At 41.4% G+C, this 17,388-nt stretch overlaps 1 protein-coding gene across 1 annotated transcript in view; it reads left to right on the forward strand.

Moving 5' to 3' along the window:
• Positions 1-420: 420 nt before the first annotated feature.
• The window catches only part of SAMHD1 (SAM and HD domain containing deoxynucleoside triphosphate triphosphohydrolase 1), a 45,239-nt gene continuing 28,271 nt past the window's right edge, over positions 421-17,388 (forward strand). Inside the window, exons 1-4 of the mRNA XM_047067907.1 lie at positions 421-726; positions 4,543-4,609; positions 9,568-9,640; positions 15,371-15,531. Coding sequence (XP_046923863.1) covers positions 519-726; positions 4,543-4,609; positions 9,568-9,640; positions 15,371-15,531 — 509 coding nt within the window. The 5' untranslated portion in view covers positions 421-518. The remainder of the gene's footprint in view (positions 727-4,542; positions 4,610-9,567; positions 9,641-15,370; positions 15,532-17,388) is intronic.

The following is a 17,388-nucleotide window of genomic DNA, read 5'->3' on the forward strand; positions in this document are numbered from 1 at the left end:
ATCATTCTAGGGTCTTCCAGTTCAGCTTCTTGCCCATTGGTCTCTCAATTGGGAAGATGCTGGCCCCCTGATGATGGCCTTTTAGGTTTAAGTTTGGGGCATATGAAACACGGCCAAGGGTATGCCTGGGATATTCATTTGGAAGAAGACACCCGCAATTCACCAGAGGAGCCCGCGCTCCGGGCTTTGGCGGGGCTTCCACGGGTCCTAGATACACTCTTTCCTCACCTCGCCCGTATTAGCACTTCCTCGGCTCTGCGTCTAGTCGGCCCCTTTCGGTAAACTTCCCGACCTGTTGAGGACCAGTGGGCTGTCATTGCGCCTGCGCAAGGGGGCCCGGTGGCTGAAGTGGCTGGGCTGCCCGGCCACAAGGTCTGAGTACCAGTGCGCCTGCGCGGGAGGCCAGTAGGCTGGCAGTGCGGAGCGGACTAGTCCCCACCGACCGGCAGTCAGTGCGCTTGCGTGCGGTCCCAGCGCCGCGGTTCTTGACTGTGCTGTGCAGGGCGCTGGTTGTTGCCATGCAGGGAGCGGACTCGGACCAGCCCTTCAAACGGCCCCGACGCGATGGCAGCCCGAGAACCCCGCCAAACATCCCTTCCGCGGCGGCGGAGAGCTCCCCGGGCCCCAAACTCCACCGCGACCACCAGACCTGGGGCCCGGAGCAGGTGTGCTGCTTCCTAAAGCGCAGTGGCTTCAGTGATCCCGGACTGCTGGAACGCTTCCGAGGTAGCAGGGCTGCAGGGCTGCGGGGCCGGGGGACCGCGACCCGAGGCGGGGACCGCGGGCCTGAGGGGAGGGCACGCCGAGGCAGTGAGCTGGGGGCCTCAGAGAGGACCCGAAGCGGAGAAGGGAGACCTGCGCGGGGAGATACGAAAGGGGTGGACCTGAGGCGGGGGGTGTGGGGCGCCGAGCCGGAGATGAGCTGAGGCGGAGAGCCCCTCTGAGCAGGGGGCCTGCGGCGGGGAAGGTACCAGAAGGGGTAGACCCGAGGCGGGGGTGCCGAGGTGTTGGGGGCGGGGAGGGTGGGGGGACGACCTGAGGGTGAGAGTCTTCCAGAACCGGGGTCCTGAGACGGGGACGGAAGGTGCCAGAAGGGGCGCCCAGGAGTGCCCCCCGGAGATGGAGGGAGGAGAAATGGGGCGTCTGGGGCTGGGGACCCGCAGGGGGAGAAGCCGACTTTGAGGATTGTGAACTTGGGTGAGGCACCTGGTGTGAGGCTGGTGGGTTTCTTCGGGAACTGGTCACCCCAGCGCGGGGCAGGCGAGACTCCGGTCCCTGTTGTGACTTAGAAGAACGTTTTCCCCAGACCGTAGTCGGAGGGGCGCTGTCATTCAGACTCACGGGGCTCGGGAGACCCCCTCTGTGCTCCTGCAGCTCCTTGAGCACTTGGAGTGTGTTTTGCTTTCAAGTTTAGGTTTCCTCCCTTGGCCCCTCAACTCGGGGTTTTCCTAATGGGGAGGGCACATGCTCTGTGAATCCCTGCATCCCCATTGCCTTACCCGTAGCATGCCAGCAGGGCTCAGTGCATGTTGGTTGACCACACTTGTAGAGCTTGGTAATGATTCTGTTTTGGTCTCCAAAATCAGTTTGCCTAGTTAAATCTGAATGACACTGGGAGTGCTGAGCTGACCACCGGACTCCCAGCAGCCCACAACTTGGCCACATCACATGGGGCAAATGTGTGGGTTGTGAGTTTTAAGCAACTGGCTCCAGTTCAAGCATCCATCCAGTTGAGATCTAAACTTGCCCTAACGGATGTGAAGCTTAACCTCTCTCTGTCTTACCCATTTGTAAGTTTAATAAATTTTTGCAGTGATAGGGTGGAGTCCTGTTTGTCTAGGGTCGGAGGGACTTAGTGTTTGAAGACTTAAAAAACAGCTTGATGGTGTGGGAAATGGTACTTCTTTTTTCTTCTCCCCCCCCTTTGGTTGGCCTGCACTCAGAAGTTTTCTCTGAATAGCAACTAGGTGGGGATGAAGTAGTTTTATATTTTCTGTCTCCAGAATATGATGGACTATGATGTTGGCTTTCTCTTTCAGTGGTGTTCTATAGATTTTGTTTTTGTTTTTGTTTTTGGTGTTCTGTAGATTAAGTCATCAACCTTCAGAATGATCTCTTGAACCTACAGTCAAATGCTAGCAGAACTCACTACTTGCTTTAATTGGTAAAAACTGACCTCACATTCACAATTGCTCATTTCTTTTTTATTTCTTTTTTCTTTTTAAATTTTTTAAAAAACATTTATTTATTTTTGAGACAGAGAGAGACAGAGCATGAACGGGGGAGGGTCAGAGAGAGAAGGAGACACAGAATCTGAAACAGGCTCCAGGTTCTGAGCTGTCAGCACAGAGCCGGACGCGGGGCTCGAACTCACAAGACCGCGAGATCATGACCTGAGCTGAAGTCGGCCGCTTAATCGACTGAGCCACCCAGGTGCCCCTCTTTTTTCTTTTTTTTTTAAGATTTTTTATTTTTAAGTAATCTGTACACCGAGGATGGGGCTCGAACTTAAAACCCTGAGATCCAGAGTCCAATGCTCCGCTGACTGAGCCAGCCAGGTGCCGCAACAAATGCTCATTTCTTTTTTTTTTTTTTTTTTTTAAATTTTTTTTTCAACGTTTATTTATTTTTGGGACAGAGAGAGACAGAGCATGAACGGGGGAGGGGCAGAGAGAGAGGGAGACACAGAATCGGAAACAGGCTCCAGGCTCTGAGCCATCAGCCCAGAGCCTGACGTGGGGCTCGAACTCACGGACCGCGAGATCATGACCTGGCTGAAGTCGGACGCTTAACCGACTGCGCCACCCAGGCGCCCCAAAATGCTCATTTCTTAACCGTCTGCTTTGTCTTGACCAAAACTTTAGTCAGCCTTCTCTCTCTCCTAGAAGGCCCTGAGATCTTGCTTGTCCCCAAACCTGAACAAGCACTAAAAAAGTGGAATGCCCCATCATCAGCCTCTCCAGTAACCAGCTGAGCATAGCAGGATACTGTCCTGTCAGACCCCACTGGGATCACTTCCTTTACCCTATGAAAAAAAACAGCAACACTTTTGTCTGTTTCATTTTGAACCACTTGGAGATTTCTGAGGTCACAACATTCTCCCTATTGTAATAGTCTTCCTTTCTAATCCCTGTCTTAGTCTGGGTTTGCTTTTATTTGGCAAAACAAGGTATTGGGTCCCTCTTCTCATTATGGAATACAGTCTCACAGGAACCCTGAAATTAATTAATTAATTAATTAATTAATTTTTAATATTTTTTTTGAGAGAGAGAGAGATACAGAGCACGAGTGGGGTGGGGCGGAGAGAGAAGGAGACACAGAATCTGAAGCAGGCTCCAGGCTCTGAGCTGTCAGCACAGAGCCTGACATGGGGCTCCAACTCACAGACCTCGAGATCATGACCTGAGCCAAAGTCAGATGCTCAACTGACTGAGCCACCCAGGCCCCCTGAAGCCCTGAAATTTAGAGGCTGTAATCCCTGTTTTGTTTACAGATGATGTGTTTGAGGTCTAAAGATGTTAAGTAACTTTCTAAAGGTCATACAACTGGAAAAAAAACAGAACTGAACGTTAAGATTTTGTCTTTGGACTCCAGAATTCATGCCAGCTGTACCTTAACAAGTGTTCTCATCAAAGATCATCAAGGGTGGGGTTGAGCCCTGAGTCAGGCTGTTAGTGTGGAGTGTGCTTGGGATTCTCCCTCTCTCTCTCTCTCTCTCTCTCTCTCTCTCTCTCTGACCCTCCCCTACTCATGAGTGCTCTTCCTCTCTCAAAATAAATAAACTTAAAAAAAAAAAAAAGATTTTTTTTGTTTGAAAATAGTCCAGAGTTGTGGAATCTGAGGTCAGGAAGGAGTAAAATTAATTATATAGTGAGTGAAAGAAAAATAAACGTATATATATTTCAAAACACAGTATTATGTGCTTTTCTTGGAGGTTTTTTTTTTTTAAGTCTTTTATTGTTTAAGTAATTTGTACACCCAGTGTGGGGCTCAAACTCACATCTCTAAGATCCGGGAGTCAAGCCCCTCCTTGGAGGTTTTAGAACTCAACCAACACTTGGCACCCTTCAGGCTATGGTTTTGACCTGACTATTCTAAGAACAATAGATTTAAACTTCCTTTCCTCCCCCCACGCCAAACCTCACCTATTTTAGAAGGAAGCCACTGGTTTTGCTGCTGGACTTCCTCACAAATAAGTCATTCAAATAATTTAAAAGTTTTTACTTGATTTATCAAAAATAGCCTGTCAATATAGTTATCTAATTAAAATGAAGACTATCCAATTGAGAGGGGCGCCTGGCTGGCTCAGTCTGTAGGATATGTGACTTTTGGTCTGGGGGTTGTGGGTTTGAGCCCCATGTGGAGAAAAAGACCTTCCAAGTGGCAAATGAAAGTGGTTTTTACACAGTCCATTACCTGTAGTGGGTGGTTTAGTAAATGTTGATTTGGGTAAATCTGGTGAATCCAAATTGAAAGAAACAAAAAAGCATATGGTATAATTGTTGAAACCATTCATCTTTTTTTCTCCCTTTTCTTCCAAAGTAAATAAAATCACAGGTTCAATACTGCTCCATCTTAATGAGTCTGATCTTGAAAGTCTTGGAATAAGGTAAGAATGATAAAATTCAACTTGTAGCCAAGCATACTTCTGACCTTTTTATTCACCTCTGAGGGACAAAGCCCATGACACTGATCTTAACTGTCCTCATTTTAGATCTACAAAGTGTTGGGGTGCCTGAGTGGCTTAGTCGGTTAAGTGTCTGGCTCTCGGTTTCAGCTCAGCTCCTGACCTTATGGCTTTGTGGGTTCGAGCCCCGCACTGGGCTCTGTGCTGGCAGTGCAGAGCCTACTTGGGATTCTCTTTCTGTCCCTCTCTCTCTGCTCCTCCCCCACTTGTGTTGTCTGTGTCTCCAAAAATAAATAAATTAACTTTAAAATAAATAAATCTACAAAGTGTTTTAAAACTGAATCCCAACATAATTGTGTCTGTTTTTGCTGTGCAAATCCTGTGTTTAATATTACTAATGATTCCTACTTTAAAAAATTTTGCTGACAAGCCTTCATGAAGTTTGCAGTGACCAACTTTTTACTCTCAAGTTCAGAATAAGTGGATTATACACACCATAAAATACATAAGGACTAATAGGGGGGCAATGTCGGCAAGAAAAATCAAGGCTACAACCTTATCTTGAACATATTTTTAGGTCTTCGTAAAGCTGTCTTAAGACTGGAATGTATACTTGGTATTAGATTTAAAGACACGATCCAAAGTAGCTTGTTCCTTTTTTGGTTGTGTGATTTGAGACAAGTAATTTCACCTTTCAGTTTCTGCACCTGTGAAATGGAAAATAATAATGAGACAGTGTATATAAAGTGATTAACACATTGGCCCTTAATAATAAATTATATATATATAGGTAGAGATCCCTATGTAAGGCTGGAGGTTGTAGGGGCTAGATTAGTGTGGATCCACTTTAAAGATCACAGTTGAGAAACAAATATTTAAATATTGCTTAAAATGGAGACTTTTTTTTTTTTTTTTGAGAATTGGCAACAGTGGTAAAATAAGGTATTTTTTCTTCTGGAGTCCCACTTGGCTAAGTGTTGTTTGTGGTAACAGTAACCAAAGAATCAAAACAATTACTTCATACACTTACTTCATACACTGTTGTTTAGTAGTTGATAATAGAAGCAGATTGTGAGAAAAGATCACCTTAGGACATTTACTTGAATTTTAATAAATGTCCTTTGGATCAGAATCATCAGGAGTCTCTTTCATAATCACGTTTCAGTCCCCTCAACATCCCCCTTACTATTTATTTCTTAGGTATATTGAGTTGCTTACTATTTTAAAAAATTTTTTAATGTTTTTTTATTTATTTTTGAGACAGAGAGAGACAGAGCATGAACGGGGGAGGGTCAGAGAGAGAGGGAGACACAGAATCCGAAGCAGGCTCCAGGCTCTGAGCTGTCAGCACAGAGCCCAACGTGGGACTCGAACTCACAGACCGTGAGATCATGACCTGAGCCGACGTCGGACACTCAACTGACTGAGCCACCCAGGCACCCCTAGTTGCTTACTATTTTAATTGAATTGCATTTATTCTAATAGTCTGGCTTTTAAAGAGAACCATATATTTTGTGGACCCAAATACTACCAATTTATTCAACAAATATTTATGGAGGGCCCACTACATGTTAGGAATTCTTCTAGGAACTTTGGAGACATGAGTGAACAAAATAGAATTTCAAATGAACATTATCTGGTTGTGCCCACCGTATAACTCTGAGGTATATTCTGCAGGACTTTTCAGGGCTGTGTGTTCCTATATAGCAGCTGCTAGTTACATGTTTAAATTAATTAAAATTAAAGTCTCAGTTCCTTACCTAGCCATATTTCAAGTGCTCAATAGCTACTTATGGCTAGTGGCTACCATGTTGGACAGGGAAGACACAGAACATTTCTATCTTAGCAAAATTCTGCTGGCTAGAGCTGCCTTTGAAGATCCCAGTGAGATTAGGCAAAGTTGTTCACAGCGGTAGTAGTTCAGCCAATTTATTAATATAACATAGTACTGTTTTTCCATCCTTTCCTGTTTTACCTTTCCTAGGATTCACATCTTAAAAATAAATTACCTGTACATAAGGTCTTGTCTTAGATTCTGCTTTCTAAGAGGAAGTCCAGTTTAGAAAAGTACTGAAATTTTCTCAAGTTTATGATCAACTGTTGATTGAAAAGATGTTTTCTTTTTGGTTTGTTTTAATTTTTGACAGAGAGAGACACAGAATGAGAGCAGGGGAGGGCCGAGAGAGAGGGAGACACAGAATCCGAAGCAGGCTCCAGGCTCCGAGCTGTCATCACAGAGCACAATACAGGGCCTGAACTCATGAACTGCAAGATCATGACTTGAGCAGAAGTCAGCACTCAACCAACTGAGCCATCCAGGAGCCCCAGTTTAAAAGGTTTTTCTAGGGTGGCTTAGTTGGTTAAGCATCTGACTTTGACCCAGGTCATGAGCTGTCAATGTGGAGCCCACTTCAGATCCTCTGTCCCCCTCCCTCTTCTCCCCTGCTCGTGCTCGCTCTCTCTCTCTCTCTCTCTCTCTCTCAAAAATAAATACACATTAAAAAAAATAAAAGGTTTTTCTAAGAAATAAGAAACATTGGTACATTAACTGTATATGTCAGTTGTAAGACATTTTAGATTCAGGAAATGATGAAATATACATATGAAATCTTATAGTCTAACTATGGCCCATGGATACTTGAAATAGTGTTGTTGTTTTAAAAAAAATTTTTTTAAATGTTTGTTTATTTTCGAGAGAGAAAGAGAGCACGAGCAGGGAGGGGCATAGAGAGAGGGAGACACAGAATCCAAAGCAGGCTTCAGGCTCTGAGCTGTCAGCCCAGAGCCTGATGCGGGACTCAAACCCACAAACTGTGAGATCATGACCTGAGCTGAAGTCAGATGCTTAACCAACTGAACCACCCAGTCCCCCGTGTTGTTGTTGTTTTAATGTTTATTTTTGAGAGAGAGAGAGAGAGAGAGAGAATGTGTGTGTGTGTGTGAGTGAGCAGGCGAGGGGTAGAGAGAGGGAAACAGAGGACCTGAAGCAGGCTCCATGCTGACAGTGAGAGCCCAACGTGGGGCTTGAACTCAGGAATCAGGACTTCATGACCTCAGCCAAAGTTGATGATTTAACCGACTGAGCCACCCAGGCGCCCTGGCCCATTGAATACTTTAAATTTTTCTTTAAGATACTGTATTGTTTTTATAACCTTTGTTAAACCAAAAAACCTCTAGGTTTTGGGTGTCTATTTTCATAGATTTTATCTTTTTTTAATGTTTATTTATTTATTTTGAGAGAGAGAGCATGTGGGTAGGTGGGGGGGGGGGGGGGCTGGAGGGAGGGGACGAGAAAAAGGAGAGAAGGAATCCCAAGCAGGCTCTGTGCTGTGCTCACAGAGCCCACCACAGGCTGGAGCCTACCATGGGGCTCAGTCCCATGAACTGTGAGATCATGATCTGAGCCAAAATCAAGAGCCAGACACTCAACCAACCGAGCCACCTAGGTGCCCCTAATTTTATAGACTTTAATCAGCAATTTCTTTGTGAATATTTCTTTTTGGGTTTTATTAAGTAATGAATACCAAGTATCAGTTCAAGTAAATACTAAGCAATGAGATTGGTTTAGGTTTGGTATTTTATGCTGTAACTCTTGGTTGTGCTCAACTGTGCAATGATACTTAACCTGACTCCGTTATCGCTGACCTGTAAGTACTTCTCCAAGCTTGGCCTTTCCCTCTGCTTGTTATATCAAACTAATGAGGATGGTAGGAGAATAGGAAAACACAAGGTATGCTGCTTTATGATTTATCAGCTGTAATAATGCCTCCATATATCCCAAGAAAGTGATTCTTAGATTGTAGTATGATTTAATATGATATAGAGGCCAATTGTAGCGGTTCTGACTCTAAGTGTATCTAGGACTTTTAGCAAAAGATTTATTTTTCAATCTAATTAGCTGTTAGGTCAGTAAATTCTGCCCCTTTACATGCTGCTTCTGTTGATAATTAGCCAAGTGTCAGGCTAATTTGCTTGGACCAATTAGGTAAAAGAAGCCGGATAACCAATTACAGGATTTTGAGCTGTTTACATTAAATCCTATTAAATTTATTTCTCAAACTGAAGCATTACAAGGGATTACTGACAAAAGAAGATGGATATAAGTAAAGCTATTGCCTTCATATATATTGGATTTGTGCCTAAGTCATATCCAATGTTCATAAGTCAGACTTGGACCTTTGTAACTCATTACCATAATAAATTTAAAAATCTCTTCATGGACTTATCAGGTGAACTTTGTTCACATGTTTATCACTTGTTCACACTAATAGATTCCTAAATTCTTATAGTTAAAATACTTCTGATAGGGTAAATATTGAATTGATAATCAGTGATGATTTCTGTGACACCGGTAATCATAGTTAAATTTCTCTAGTTCTTGAGGGAAGGAACTGGGTCTTTATCATTAACTGCAGTGCTGAATACATTATTTAATCCCTCTCCAGCTCTGTAAGGTAGATAATATTTTCCCTGTGCTATGGATGAGAACATTAGTATACTAAAAAAGGTTGAGTGATTCTCCCTGCCCCCAAGGTCACACAGATTCCATGTGCAGATGTGAACCAGTTCTAATTTCAAAGTCCTTTTTCATTATCTCTATGCTATAATTCCGTGTACTACCTTGAACCAGGCAGATTCAGGGTTGCGAGAGAAGATGGCAACTTCGGTTAGGTTAAAATAAGTCTGAAGTATAAATTGAGCGTTAAGTAGAGACGTAGGAGATGTTGAAGTCTGAGTTACCAAGAGAGGAGAATCAAGGGCAGAAGCCTCGGGGGAGAATTTTAGAGGGGGCGTATGTTTAAATTATTAATTGTTCCTTTTAATCTGACTTCTCGTTCTATTAGTGTAGATAATTTAGAGTTGATTATATGCTATTATATACTCGAGGGATTATTATTAAGCAAATAATGATGGATTTGCTTATCCTGTTGTAATTTTAGTACTTTGGGTGACAGAAAGAAGCTGCATAATTATATCCAGCAACTGAAGGAAATTCATGTTGATGCAATGAAGGTAAGAAGAATCTGAGTTTATTATGTTTTTTTGACTTTTTATTTTATTCTTTAAAAAAATTTTTTTTTTTCTAATGTTTATTTTTGAGAGAGAGAGAGAGACAGAGTGCAAGCAGGGGAGGAGCAGAGAGAGAGGGAGACACAGAATCCAAAGCAGGCTGCAGGCTCTGAGCTGTCAGCACAGAGCCTGATGTGGGGCTCAAACTCACGAACAGTGAAATCATGACCTGAGCCGAAGTCGGACGCTCAACCGACTGAGCCATCCAGGCGCTCCCTATTTTATTCTTTTTAAATAGGCTTTATGCCCAGCACGGAGCCCAGTACAGGGCTTAAACTCACGACCCTGTGATCAAGACCTGAGCTGTGGGCACCTGGGTGGCTCAGTCAGTCAAGTGTCTGACTTGATTTCAGCTCAGGTCCTGATCTCACGCTTAGTGAGATCAAGCTTTAAATCGGGCTCTGGGCTCTGAGCTCACAGGGCAGAATCTGCTTGGGATTCTCTCCCTCTCTCTGTGCCCCTCCCCTGTTAGCACATGTGCCCATGTTACTTTCTCTCTTTCTCTCTCTCTCTCTCTTTCTTTCTCTTTCTCAAAATAAGTAAATAAACTTAAAAAAATAAAAACAGGGTGCCTGGGTGGCTCTGTCAGTTTAGTGTCTGACTCTTGATCTCGGCTCAGGTCATGATCTCATTGTTCATGACTTTGAGCCCTATAGGGCTCTGCGCTGTCTGCACAGAGCCCGCCTGGGATTCTGTCCCACCCTCTCTCTGCCCCTCCTCCTCCTTGCTCTCTCTCAAAATAAATAAATAAACTTAAAAAAAACCCAAAAAACAAAAAACCTGAGCTGAGATCAATAGTTGGATGCTGAACTGACTGAGACACCTAGATGCCCCTATTATGTAAGGGTCCAACTCTTTTTTTTTTTATTTGTTTTTTAATGTTTGTTTATTTTTGAGAGAGAGAGAGAGAGCGAGCAGGGGAGGGGCAGAGACAGAGGGAGACACAGAATCTGAAATAGGTTCCAGGCTCTGAACTGTCAACACAGAGCCTGGCATAGGGCTTGAACCCACGAACTGTGAGATCGTGACCTGAGCCGAAGTCAGACACTTAACCAGCAGAGCCACCCAGGCACTCCTGTGAGCGTCCAACTCTTGATTTAAGCTCAGGTCTTGATCATGTTGGGCGTGAAGCCTACTTTAAAAATAAATAACTAAATAAGAAAGAAAAAACATTAAAAAAAAAAGAATGGGAGGAAATCTGCTTCTCAGTAATAGAATTGTAATTGATTTTTATATTTCTAAACTGCATTTTCTCAAATAAGCACAAAATATTTAAACCAAAAGAAAAACTAAAATATATTAAGCATACAGAAAAGTATAAGTAGGCAACTACCTAGCTTGTTAAATCTTAATATTTTACCTAATTTTGCTTCAGATCTGTTGTTTTCAGAACAAAATGTTAGAAACAATATAGTCTTTTTTGTACCTATTGTAGATTCTGTTTCCATCCGTTCTTCCCCCAAAATAAGTGCCATCTTGAATTAGGTTTATTCATTTTCACAAATGTTTTTTACTTTCACTAATGTATATCTATAGCTATAAACAATGTATAGTGTTGTTCTACATGTTTTTTAAGCTTTATAAAAATTATAAACAGTAAGTAACCTTTTAAACTTTCATTTTACATCGCTTTTTAAAAATTATTATTATTATTATTATACTTTTGAGCATCCTCCACATCGACACACATAGCTCTGCTTTCCCCTTAGAGAATAACTTTTAAAGTTGTGCTGAATTTTCTTGTCAGCTCCGGTAAATTTTTGTGTCAGATATTAGTCCACAGGGTGGATACATTCCTAGAGTTTCATCTATCAATAGTTCTTATTAAAAAAAAATTTTTTTTAACATTTATTTATTTTTGAGAGAGAGAGAGAGAGAGAGAAAGAGCACGAGTGGGGGAGGAGCAGAGAGAGAAAGAGACACAGAACCTGAAGCAGGCTCCAGGCTCTGAGCTGTCAGCACAGAGCCTGACACAGGGCCCGAACCCACAAACTGTGAGATCATGACCTGAGCCAAAGTCAGGTGCTCAACTGACTGAGCCACCCAGGTGCCCCTCAATAGTTCTTATTTTTCATCTCCCGGCCCCTTCCAGACATTCAAGGCCCTGTTTTTTGGAATTAGTGTCCCAAGAATCATTTTAACAAGTGGTCAACTGCCCACCCTCCATCTCAGAAATTCTGATTGTGGGAATTTACAGTAGGCCCGTGAATGTGCATTTTTCACAGACTCTCTGGTATCATAATTAAAGAAATGTTTCTTGATTGGTGACAGAAATTTTATCTTATTGTTCACCCTTTTGACTTCTGTAGGTTAAGAAAACTTAGTTTCAGACCTGGAAGAAGGTGTAGGATATCTAAATCCCCTTTTGTACCCTTTTGCAATGATCATGTACATTTTTCATTAGCTGTGTTTGGTATATTTTGTACGGTATTTAAGTTATCTCAGATCTCTATGAGAATACATATTTCAATTTTACTCTTGCCAGTTAGTCTGCTTATTTCCCATTGAAAATCATGTTTGAAAAAAAAAATTTAAGATTTTATTTTTAAGTAATCTCTACACCCAACATGGGCCTCAAATTCACAACCCTGAGTTCAAGAGCCACACACTCCCCTGACTGAGCCAGCCAAACTCCCCATGTTTGAAATATTTAATAAATGTGTTTGGTTCAGTCCTACAAGAGTTTTCTTTTATAGGCCAAGTAGTGGTTCTTATAGCAAGTATTTTATTTGAATAATCAAATTTTAGCCCTTTCTGAAAAAGTTACCTAATATTAAAATACCTCATTCTTTTCATGACAAATTAAATAGGGTGATCACTTATTAAAGATTATATTTAACAATTTTGTCCTGCAGTTGGAAGAAAATTGCCTGCAATCTATTTTGTCCTTCATTCCTTCATGAGAAGGGCAGCACAGAGTATTCTCTTCAGATAGGACATAGATAAGTTTTCCTTATTAGGTGAGATCATCTCAGATGATCTCTGTTACATTTTCACAGTGCAACAAAATTTGTAACAAAAATATTTTTTTAATTGTTTTTTTACATTTATTTATTTTTGAGAGACAAAGAGAGATGGAGCACAAGTTGGGGAGGGGCAGAGAGAGAAGGAGACACAGAATCCAAAGCAGGCTCCAGGCTCTGAGGTGTCAGCACAGAGCCCGACGCGGGGCTCCAACCCACAAATCGCGAGATCGTGACCTGAGCCGAAGTCAGACGCTCAACCGACTGAGCCACCCAGGCGCCCCTGCAGCAAAAATAATTTTGAAGTAATGTTCAAGACACCAGTTTCGGGGCTCCTGGGTGGCTTAGTTAGTTGAGTGTCTCTTGATTTTGGCTCAGGCCATGGTCCCAGGGTCATGGGATCAAGTCCTGTGTCGGGCTGAGTGTGAAGCCTGCATCAGATTCTCAGTCTCCCTCTGCCTCTCTCCCCCACTCACATCTCCCTCTCCCTCTAAAGTAAAGGTTAAAAGTTAAAAAGAAAGACAATCAGTGTCATTTGCTCACTTTTATTCTTTCTATGTTTCATCAAAAACAGAAAACTGCCTAACCATATTTATAAATTATAAATTACATTTGTTGCAAATAGATTTTGAAGTTCCTAAGTACTTTTTGGTCAGTGAGTCACTGTATAGTCATGAAATTGATAGCTTTAATGATTTTATATATTTTTTAATGTTTATTTTGAGAGAGAGAGTATATATACACAAGTGTGCAAGAGTGAGTGAGGGGGAGGAGCAGAGAGAGGGGGAAAGAGGGAATCCCAAGCAGACCTGAGCTGAAATTGAGTTGGACGCTTAACCAACTGAGCCACCCAGACACCCAATATCACCCAGTTTATGATAGTGATAAAGTGACTTTATAGAGCAGGTGAAAAAAATTAATACTCACCAGTCATAAATCTAATCTTTGTTAATATACATTACATATTGCTTAACAAAGGTATAAATTCTAGGCATTACTTGACTCAGGCTGTTGATGCACAACTTGAATTGAGCTATTTTTTTTAAATTTTTTAGTATTTATTCATTTTTGAGAGACAGAGAGCGCGAGTGGGGGGAGGGGCAGAGAGAGAGGGAGACACAGAATCTGAAGCAGGCTCCAGGCTCTGAGCTGTCAGCACAGAGGCTGATGCAGGCTCGAACTCACGAACCATGAGACCATGACCTGAGCCGAAGTCGGACACTCTACCGACTGAGCCACTTAGGCGCCCCTGAATTGGGCTGTTTTTAAAGGAAATGACTTCCTTATCACTAGCATGTTCAAATGTTGGACCAGATGACCCTTTAAGCTTCTTTACAGCATAGAGCTTTTGTAATTCATATTTTGTATATATCTATATATGGGCATGGTACACTTTAACTATAAGAATCTTAACGTATGTATCTTGGGGCACCTAGGTGGCTTAGTCCATTGAGCCTCCAACTTCGGCTCAACTCACGATCTCACAGTTCGTGGGTTTGAGCCCCTCATTGGGCTCACTGCTGTCAGCACAGAGCCTGCTTTGGATCCTCTGTCCCCCCCTCTCTCTCCACCCCTCCTCCCATTCATGCTCTCTCTCAAAAAAATAAATAAACCTTTAAAAAATATTTGTATCTTTGCAATGGCAGTTCAACAGTAACCATTTAAAACATATTTGAGTTCCTACTGTGTGCCAGGCATTACGCTGCGTGATGAGTTCTGAGAATATGGCAGTAGACAAGGCCCTTCACCTCCCAGAATTCCATACATTTTTAAGGAACTTCATGGAAAAATTTGAAGCAGTTTGAAAATCATGCATCAGATCATTTATTAAGTTCCTTTTTTCTTTTCTTTTAAAAAAATTTTTTATTATTTATTTTGAGTGAGTGAGAGAGAGAGAGAGAGAAAACACAAGTGGAGGAGGGGCAGAATCCCAAACAGGCTCTATCCCATCAGCTCAAAAGTCACAAACTGCATGACCTGAGCCGAGATCAAGAGTCAGACACTTAGCCAAATGAGCCACACAAGGGCCACTCCTTTTTTATTGTCTTTCTCTTTAAAAGGCGGTTATGGATAGTTAAGATGTATCTTTATTTTAAGAAACACTGAGGGACATTAAATCTTCACCTGTATTTAACCCTGTTTAAGCTTAGAGTAATAAATAATTGTAAAATTTATCTTCACTAAGTATACGTATTTCTGAGTGACATTGAGTAGTATAGAATTTCATTTTCCTGCCCAAAATTTCTTATCTATATGGTAGGAAGCTTCCCATTCTTTCTTCCTCACTCCCTCTCTTCCTAATGGATACCATATAGATACATTTAGGAAAAAAACAGACACATTGTCTATAGCAATAAGGCTTATATGATCTGAATGAGTGTGTTAAATGAGTACGTTTAACTTGAATACAAGACTAACTTATTAAAGACTAATCAAATCATATACACAATAAAAAAATTGAATTCCTTATTTTTCTATATTAGAATCCATTAAGAAGAAGTAAAATATACCCAGATCCAATATACTTGATCTGTCTGGTAGTGATACCTAAATAAGGTAATGATATTAATATCTTGTTATTTCCTGTAGAAGTATTCTTACTTGAGAACAATTGAATAGCTTTAATTGTGCACTGTAGATAGGAACGGCTGCACAAAAATTTTAGATGGAATTATATATTGTTATTGATATTAATTTAAACATTTTCTAGGTCATTAATGATCCTATCCATGGCCACATTGAACTCCACCCTCTCCTCATCCGAATCATCGACACACCTCAATTTCAGCGGCTTCGATATATCAAACAGTTGGGTGGCAGTTACTATATTTTTCCAGGCGCTTCGCACAACCGATTTGAGCACAGTCTAGGGTAAGAAGGCAGTTGATGGGGAATTTACAGTTATTTAAGTACTTTCCTTATCTTATGAAATAATGACCTTTTAGAGCATAGTTTTACAAAATGGTAATAATATCCATATTTTGTTGAGAAAATTGAGGCTTTGATTTACCTTGCTATATTTTATGTATTTAAAAAAATTTTTTAATGCTTATTTATTTTTGAGAGAGAGAGAGAGAGACAGAGCATGAGTGGGGGAAGAGCAGAGAGAGACAGAATCCAAAGCAGGCTCTAGGCTCTGAGCTGTCGGCACAGAGCCCAATGCGGGACTTGGACTCACAAACCTCAAGATGATGACCTGAGCCAAAGTCAGACGCTTAACCAACTGAGCCACCCAGGCGCCCCTATTTTATGTACTCTTATAAGCCAATTCAGATCCTCACTGGAAAGATAATGAAAGTATCTATTGACAGGCCATTTCGATGACATATTTGTTTAAACATGGGTTGGTTACTGATATAACTAATGTTGTAAATTTTATTATTTAATTTTCCTGTTTAGTCTTATAAAGAATTGCCCTTTGAAACCAGATAATATTCTTAAAAAAAATTTTTTTTTAACATTTATTTATTTTTGAGACAGAGAGAGAGCATGAACAGGGGAGGGTCAGAGAAAGAGGGAGACACAGAATCTGAAACAGGCTCCAGGCTCCAAGCTGTCAGCACAGAGCCCGACGCAGGGGGCTCGAACTCACACACCGTGAGATCATGACCTGAGCCGAAGTCGGACGCTTAACCAACTGAGCCACCCAGGCGCCCCGAAACCAGATAATATTCTTAACCTAGCAGGAAATGTGTAAATCAGAAGAGCATTCACAAGCGTAGAAAAGGTGGCACCTCTGTTTCAAACAACTAGTTGAGAATTTGGTCTGCTTTTCCGTTATGGAATCTAGAACCAGGAGAACATGGGCTGGGGTGGAAAAAACTAGACAATTTTCTAGGTTTCATGGACTACTCACACTGTTTTACATTTGTTTGTTTGTTTTGAAGTGTGTGTGTTTTGTTTTTGAAGTGTTTTTAATTAGCCAGAAGACAAGTGTCTATTCAGATGTTTATTCATTCATCAGCAAATATTTATTGAAAACTTACTAGGCCCTACCAGACCAAGGTAGCAGTTGTAGCTTTGTGGAGTTAGGGTTTAAGCAGAGGCCCTACCAGACCAAGGTAGCAGTTGTAGCTTTGTGGAGTTAGGGTTTAAGCAGAGAAAGAAAGATACTGTATTCACTCAGGAATTACTTTCTGAGGGAAGTGCTAAAAGTGCATTTAACATTTGTTGGGCACTTTATCTTCAATCTATGTTATAAAACCAGAAGTCCTGCTTTTTTGAAAAAAAAATTGTGGTAAAATACACAGGATATAAAACTTACCATCTTAACCATTTTTAAGTGTACTTCAATAGTGTTAAATATATCCATATTATTGTGCAACCAAACTCCAGAACTTTTTCATCTTGCAAAACTGAAACTCTTCTCCATTAAATAACAATTCCTCATTCTCTTCTCCCTCTAGCCCCTGGCTATCACCATTCTGCTTTCTGTTTCTATGAATTTGACTACTCTAGGTACCTCATACAGTAGTTATCTATTTGTGACTGGCTTAATTCACTTAGCATAATTTTCTCAAAGTTCATCTATGTTAGAGCATGTGTGAGAATTTCCTTCTTTTTTAAGACTGAATAATATTCTTTTGTATGTTTATACCACATTTTGTTTATCCCTTCGTTTGTGAGAGGACATTGGGTTGCTTCTACCTCTTTGACTTTTTTTTTGAGAAAAGTTTTTTTTAATGTTTATTTCATTTTTGAGAGACAGATAGAATGTGAGTGGGGGCG

This window comes from Lynx rufus, unplaced genomic scaffold (assembly GCF_022079265.1).
Source record: "Lynx rufus isolate CCGP_SWC_20201006 ecotype Redwood Valley unplaced genomic scaffold, mLynRuf1.p SCAF_8, whole genome shotgun sequence".
Taxonomy (NCBI): domain Eukaryota; kingdom Metazoa; phylum Chordata; class Mammalia; order Carnivora; family Felidae; genus Lynx; species Lynx rufus.